At 43.5% G+C, this 7867-nt stretch overlaps 1 protein-coding gene across 1 annotated transcript in view; it reads left to right on the forward strand.

Annotated features, from left to right (window-relative positions):
- LOC111147002 (von Willebrand factor A domain containing 8) overlaps positions 1 to 6359 on the forward strand; it is a 335372-nt gene extending 329013 nt beyond the window's left edge. Inside the window, exons 43-45 of the mRNA XM_022502835.1 lie at positions 1772 to 1870; positions 2869 to 3107; positions 5371 to 6359. Of these exons, the coding sequence (XP_022358543.1) occupies positions 1772 to 1870; positions 2869 to 3107; positions 5371 to 5479 (447 nt within the window). The 3' untranslated portion in view covers positions 5480 to 6359. The remainder of the gene's footprint in view (positions 1 to 1771; positions 1871 to 2868; positions 3108 to 5370) is intronic.
- The last annotated feature ends 1508 nt before the right edge of the window (positions 6360 to 7867 follow it).

Below are 7867 nucleotides of genomic sequence, written 5' to 3' on the forward strand. Positions count from 1 at the left end.
TTCTTTGCATATGCCCAGTTGGCCCAGATACCCTGAAGTCTCTTCTAACTTTCACATCAGCATCATGAACATTCTTAGAGGGAGATGGCAGAGGAGAGGGGAATTTGGGAGCAGAGTCAAGAGTTAAAAACCACCTTGCTCCAGTTAGAGTTGCTTCAAGGTCCCAAACTTCTTTCCAGATTCCATAAAAATGCTGCACCCCACTCAGCACTGGCCTTTTCTCATATGCATTGTGAGACAGAGAATTAAGAAGGTATTTCCTAAATTCAAAAAATATATGTCATACACTAGAGTACAAAAGCAGATTATAAAACCCACATGGTGAACGTTATCCATTTCAGTTGAAAGTTCTGTTGCTGTAGATGTGAATGTGTGTGTGTGTGTGTGTGTGTGTGTGTGTGAGTGAGTGTACAACCTCTTACGCATACATTGAAAGGAAATAAAAGCCTCGAAACTTACACAACAAAACATTAACAGATGTTATCTCTGACTAATGGGATCTTGGATAATTTTTACTTTCTTTTTTATGCTTTTCTGTGATTTCTGTGGTGAATACATTTCACTTTTGCCTTCAGGGAAAAAAGGCCACGTGTTTTCTATCGCTGTGTGACAGGTAAATGCAAACATAGCGTCTGAAAGCAACACCCGTTTATCAGGTCCTGGTTCTGGAGTTTGGGAGTCTGGGAAGACTCAGCTGGGTTCTCGGCTCAGGATCTCCTAAGGCTGGAATCAGGATGTCAGTCAGACTGGGCTTCCGACCTAGAGGCTCTGCTGTCAAGCCCATTTGGATTGTTGGCAGAGTTCAGTTCCTTGTCATTGTAGGATTGAGGTCCCAGTTTCCTTGCTGGCTGTTAGCCAGGGTCATTCCTAGATCCCCATCTTCTCCCCTCCCCATCTCAGCCACAGATAATTCTCACATGGTCCATCCCCCCATACTTCAAGCCTCTCTGTCTTTCCCTTCTACTACCAGCTGGAAAAAACATTCTGCTCTTTAGGGCTTATATGATTAAGTTAGGCCCACCCAGATAATCTCCCTTTTTGATGAACTCAAAGTTGATTGGTTAGCAGGCTTAATTACATCTGCAGAATCCTCTTTGCCACATAAAATAAATAATCACAAGCAACATCCTATCATATTCATAGGTGCTGCCCTCACTTAACACTTAAGGGGAAAGGATTATACAGGCCGTGTATGCTGGGGGGCAGGAATCCTGGGTGCTACCTTGGAATTCTGCCTACCACTGTGTGTGTGTGTGTGTGTGTGTGTGTGTGTGTGATTTTTTTGAACTCTCCCCTGAGAGTTAAGAATGGAATTCTTGGAGCACCTGGGTGGCTCAGTGGGTTAAGCCGCTGCCTTCGGCTCAGGTCATGATCTCAGGGTTCTGGGATCGAGCCCCGCATCGGGCTCTCTGCTCAGCGGGGAGCCTGCTTCCTCCTCTCTCTCTGCCTGCTTGTGATCTCTGTCTGTCAAATAAATAAATAAAATCTTAAAAAAAAAAAAAGAAGAAGAAGAAGAATGGAATTCTTGGTAGCGCCCAAAGCTCTCGTCATACTTTCTACCTCCTGTTGGGGCAGAAAGCACAGAAGAGGGTAGACCGGAAGTGAAGGAGCCTGGAGTTTGTCTGCTTTTGTGGATAAACACACATCCGTCTCTCTGGACCTGTCTGGGGCTGTCCGTGGAGCCCTTATGTCTAGTGGCTGCCCAGAGAGTCGGAGGCTTACAGGTCTGGTGACAGTTCTTCTGTTAACTCTCTGATTCTCTCGTCTATAGTATGACATCGTTGGACACTCCGGAGACGGCTACAACATTGGTCTAGTTCCACTTAACAAAATGCCCAAGGACAATAAGCAAAGACTAGAAATTCTGAAGGTAAATACATTAAGTCACCTCTCTGTTGTGAAAACTTCTACCAGATTAGGTAAAGTATCAGCTGATCACTGAAAAGGTTCATTGAGGCTGCAGGAGTTACAGGAAAGAAAAAGGCTTCCTGTTTTACAGGCATATTCAGGCATTAAACTGGGAAAACACTCATCATATTCAGGCATTAAACTGGGAAAACATTCATCACACCTGAAATCCTTTTCTCCACCCTACAAATTTTCAACTTTGTTCCCTACAGATTCTCAGTGTACTTGGGATTATATCCGTATTCTACAGCCTGGGTCCCCTCCTATACCCTCTGCAGTTCTGCTCAGCCCCTACACATTTCAGTTAAAGAAAAATAATGACCCTGTTTAGAGAACTCTCCAACCCCAATTTTATGTCCTTAGTATCTTCTGATGATAAATTCAATTTCATATACCTAGAGCTACAGTAGAAACACATACACACCACGAGTTTAAAGTAAATTTCCTCCATAGCTGTTGTTGTAAGTGTGGTGCTTAGTGTTACAACTTTATTAGGAATTCAACCCATTCCTCATTTTTCTCCTGTGTCATGTCTGTTCACAGGTCTTGCCCACCTTTAAGGGGAGAGGACTATGCAGGCTGTGTATACCAGGGGGTGGGAATCTTAGGAACCACTGTGGAATTCTGCCTACCACGGTGTGTGTGTGTGTGTGTGTGTGAGAGAGAGAGAGAGAGAGAGAGAGAAAGATGCCAAGTTTGATGTTTTCTTAGATTTTTTTGCTTTAAGTGGCTGCTGGGGGAGTCTGGGAACATTTCCTGTTTCTAACAAAAGTCTTAACCACATATGAATATCACTGTGTGCTGTTGTCACTCTGAGGTGCAAATTAAATAGAACTCACTTAGATATTTCCTGTTCAAGTGTAATAATCGGTATTTGTGCGTTCTCCTGATTAATGGAAATCTCATGATGTTTGTTTACAAAGTTTCTTACGTGGCTTCTGTGCCGTCTCTTCCTCCCAGACAATGCATGCCCATGCTCAGTTCTGCATGAGTGGGGACCACACTTTAGAGGGAACAGAACATGCCATCAAGGAGATTGTCAAAGAAGAAGCCGACGAGTACTTCGTCATTGTCTTAAGTGATGCAAACCTGTCACGATACGGAATACATCCTGCCAGGTTTGCCCAGATCCTGACAAGCAACCCTCAAGTAAATGCTTTTGCCATTTTCATTGGATCTTTAGGTGATCAAGCAACCAGGTAAGGGCCACCTCGGGATACGGCAAAGGACAAACAGAGAGACGCTTGAATACCTGCCTGACACATGCCATCTCATGGGATCGGTGTCATGAGGGGCAGTGGCGGGGAGGCGAGCAGAGGGAAGAGTACCCAGTAGGGCTGCTACCCTCGAGGGGCTGGTGGTTCAGTTGAGAGGAAAGAGCGCCCTCTCTTATGTTTGGATGAGCAATAATAAATTATTTTTTATCTTCTATTTAAACCAACAATAGAATAATTAACAAATTGATTTGCCCACTAATAAATTAGACAATGTTTTATATATTTGGCACTTAACATTGAGGTCTCAAGCTCAGTTCTAATCAGTTCAGTTACTCCGAATATGATTTCATGTTCAAATCATATTCAAAGTCGCAAACATCATATCCAAGTAACAACCTTTTCCCAGTATGAGAGTTGGTATATATGTATGTGTGTCTATAAAATGTGTATATAAATGATAAAGAAAATGTGTGTGTGTGTGTGTATATATATATATAGTATATACATGTATATAGACACAGAGAGACATACACATAAATACGCATGGGTAGACATGCACGGATAATATATAGATATCTATCTATCTTAGATATCCCCCCTTATATGTGTATTTGTCCCTTCTCACTGAGGAGACAGGCAGGTGAAGCACTGGGAGACAATGTAAGACAGAATAAGTGGGCTATGGTGAGTGCTGTGAAATGTATAAGCCTGAGGATTCACAGACCTGTACCCCTGGGGCAAATAATACATTCTATGTGAATAAAAATAATTTTAAAAAAGAAAGAATATATAGTAAGACGCTATACTGAACGTGTTGAATATTCACTAGAGAAGTTTATGGTCAGATAACAAATCCCACTGTGGATGAACTGAAAGGAGAGATCTGGAAACACTCTGATTTCTCAAACACACCAACATTTATCTTTTTGAATTATAAGCAGAAAGAACTTGTGATTTTTCTCCACTTGAAATAGTTGTATGAAGCAGAAAACACACATGAAAGTAGAGCTCCCCCACCCCCCAAAAATAACATTCCTGCCCAGAACACATAGCTTTTTGTTCTTCCTGTCTTTTACCTGTCACACTCTGAGATACAGAGTCCTGTATAGACTAGGACACGTTTTAGCTTCCAAAGAGCTGGCATCTTTTCTTTTCCCTTTGCCACTGCAGGATTGCAGAATAAGCTTAAGAATTGCCTTAGTTTCATGTCATTACTGTCAGTTTATACAACTGACTGCATTTTTCTCAGGTTGATATTTTAGCATCTTCTAGAATGTTCATGTTCTCGAATGCAAGCCATGCCTTTTCCACCAAGATTTCTTTCAGGACCAGCCCAGTATTAAACAGACAGCAAGTTCAGCAAATACTGGTTGAGCTGAAATAGCTATTTTGTCTTTCTAGTGAACAGATCCTGTTTGAATACTTAAAGTACAATAATACCCTTGTGGTTTCCTAGGGAAATGGTCCAACATCCACTGGCAAAAGATATGTTGCAGAATTAGCTGGTCTACCCAGCATGCCAAATGTATGATACGACACAGGATGGTTGACTTTTATGAAATGTCATTCCAAAACCAAACTTTGTTGGCATAGTGAAAGGAGGCGTTCTTCTGGATAGAACTGTGTCTTGTACTTTCATTGCTTTCAGAAATGGCCCTTTGTTCCAGATGATAAATCGCCATTTAAAAGAATTATCAGAAGCCTAGATAACCTTGGTGTCATCAGAGCTGGAACTGCGCGAGCCAAACTGCCCTTCACACTGCGTGATGTGAGGCCCAAAAAAAAAGAGAGAGAGAGAGAGAAAGAACCACCTGGGTTTGGCTGGGCAGTGTTTTTCCAGGCCTGTGTTCTAAGGCAGGGAAAGCACTTAGAAGCACAGGGTGAGGTCCACGTATTTGCTGGACCCAGGTGAGCTAATCCCAGATTCGTCCCTCGGGCTCTGTTCTGCCAAGGGAATACCGGGAAATGACAGTAATAAAAGGAAGGAAACTTCTTTTCAAATTAACTGATTTTCTCACTGAAAAGAGCTTTCTTTTGGTTCACTGCTTTCAGTGTGCCTCCCTCCCTCCGTTCTGTGGCCCTTCCAAGCCTTTCATTGCCTGCTGAGAACCCATTCCCTGGTAGGCAGGGGCAAGGTATTAGAAAGTAAAAACTTCCTTTGGATGCTGTGGTTACGGGGGGCAGGAAGTAGAAGGGGAGCCCCCATTTGCAATGGTAATTTTTCTTTCCCTTTCCATCCGGGCAGGCTTCAGAGAACTTTACCAGCTGGCCGGTCCTTCGTTGCCATGGATACCAAGGACATCCCCCAGATTTTACAACAGATCTTCACCTCCACCATGCTGTCCACTGTTTAGGGCAGGCCCTTCATTACCCTGATGACTCCAGGACTTAAAATAAGATAGGAATAAAGAGCCCGCCAAAGAAAAGACGACAGTTGTGACCCTGCGCGTTGCCTGGAGGACTCTGGCACTCCTGGCTCTTCCTGGGCTCACTCAGGAGTCAGAATGCAGGAAAGCAGCCGGAGGAGAGCTTGTGCATGGAAATCTACCACCGGGAATGGGTTCTTGGGGAAAGCGAGTTGAGCTGAGTTTTATAAAAAGGTCAGGAGTCAACAAAGGCAATTTGAGAACTATGGTGCTTGGTTTGTATCCAGAAACCAGAGGGGAAGAGAATGCCTTGCTTTTGCCTTAACACAACGGCTGGTCACCTGAGGTAACAGAAGTGATTCTGATGCCATGTTCCACCATTGAGATAAAAGTCTGTGTAAACTCACCCAACTTGCTCCTGTCCAATAATTAATTTTATTTTCTCCTCCATGATTTTTATAGTATTTAACCTACTGCAAAGCCTCCTAACAGCAGTTATTTTATAGAAGGTTAGATTTTTTTCAGTAATTCCATTTTCTTGGCCAAAGCCAAAAGGAATCAAAAGATCCCTGCATTGCTTCCTTTCCCATTTGACTTTTTAAAAGACTCTTTAAATAATGAAGAGCAAACGTCCTATTTCCATGCTGCCATCATGGAATGCTAAAGGCTGTCTTGCCTTGAACTTCCTGTGTCTTCTTGGTCTTCCAGTGCTTCTCACAAGTTTCACATACTTTGGTGTCCAAAACGTAATGCTTGAAATAACAAACGCTTATGGTTTTACTTAAAGCAAAGTAAAAACAAGGCAGTATGTTTGAATTAATGGGAACTGGAGATTTCTTTAGCTGTTAAAAAAAAAAAAAAACACGCACACACACACAAAAAAAACCTTTTTTTCAAGATTCGTTCTTTTTTCTTTCCAAGTGTACCTTATTTCCACCTACCTTAGGCTGACCTTTATTTATCAACAGGCCTGGTGTCATTTTGTTTAAAATCAAATGCTACAGCCAGAGTCAGGCTCTGTTCAACCATAAAAGAAGTTCCTCTCCACCAGTGATGCAGGCAAAATGGCGGGGAGCACCAGTGGATGGGTACTTTCTTGTCGCAAGTTGGAAAAATCAGTCTTGTTAATAATATTACCTTATCTGCCCATATAGCATGAAATTGTACAGGCTCATTTCATTTTAGTCAGTTATAGGAAAGAAAACACCCATTTGTTTCTCCACCCCAACTCCCTATCAGCTGTCAAAGAAATAAAAACGATCAGATTCCCAATGCAGTCCCGTCCAGTGAGTTCGCATGGCTCGTCTTATTTTCCCTCACAGTCAGGAGGGGCAGAGTGGGGCTGGGCTGGGCTGGCCCCCTTCGTGCTTTCTTCCCACCTCGAAGATGAGCTCTTGCAGATTTTGCTCCTTTTTTTGCAGCCTGACCACGGTTCAGAGAGCTCTCTTCTCTCCCTGGGACTCTCCGTGAACCCATTCAGGCACTCAGAGGAGCATGTGGGGACCGAGGGTAGAAGCCACTGCTGGAGGGACACCTCTCACTGGGCCTTCCTGGGCTGAGCAACAACTTGAACCCCTTGGGGGTGCCCCCTCTGCGAGAGGGCCACAGCCCCAAAATGCTTTGCCCAGAATCCACAAGTCCATAACAGAATGGCCTTTTAACAAATCTTGCCTGTGCCCTAACTACCTGAATTAGCAGAAGCCATTTTTTTAAACATGGGAAGAATCTTCTCATGTAATTCAATTTCCCTTTCCCCACTAGCCAGACATCCTTGCAATTGTCATTTAAAACAAACAAACAAAAAAAAAACATGTGACTCCTGACTTATTTGTAAAAGGGAAAGATGATGGGGGAGGGGAGTAGAGAGAGGAGCTGAGAAGAGTTTAATTTTCACTTCTTGGAATACCTAAAAGTTTGTGCCTTTATTATTAAATGTACTTAATTATAGGCCACTCTAAGCTGTTCCCAGGCCCTTCTTAGGGCCAAGACATTATAATAAATGCATTGTTTGCCTCAGGGGGGGTTCCATTGAAAAGCTTCTGAACTGGCTCGGTCTTGTAGTGCCCGTGTAATGCTGAGAAGGTTCATTGTGACCCGTGAGCGCCAGGAGGAATGAAGGCTATGAATGGCCGCCGTCTAGTGTGTACCCCCTCCCCCTCACCCCCTCACCCCCGCCCAGAACCTTTTGTGTGCCCCAGCAAGATGACCTCATCACACATGGGGCACCTCCAGCCAGGAGTGGATCCGAGCCGGAGTACTTGAGCCTGTCCCATGTTCAGCATGAATCATTTCATTCTTTCCTGTGAACCGTCAGAGGAGGAGAGATCCATCAATGCCAGCGGGATTTTCTCTGAACAAACCCGAGGGCTTTGAAAG

The sequence above is a fragment of the Enhydra lutris genome, unplaced genomic scaffold (genome assembly GCF_002288905.1).
Source record: "Enhydra lutris kenyoni isolate GAN:26980312 unplaced genomic scaffold, ASM228890v2 scaffoldscaffold15, whole genome shotgun sequence".
NCBI classification, from domain to species: Eukaryota; Metazoa; Chordata; class Mammalia; order Carnivora; family Mustelidae; genus Enhydra; species Enhydra lutris.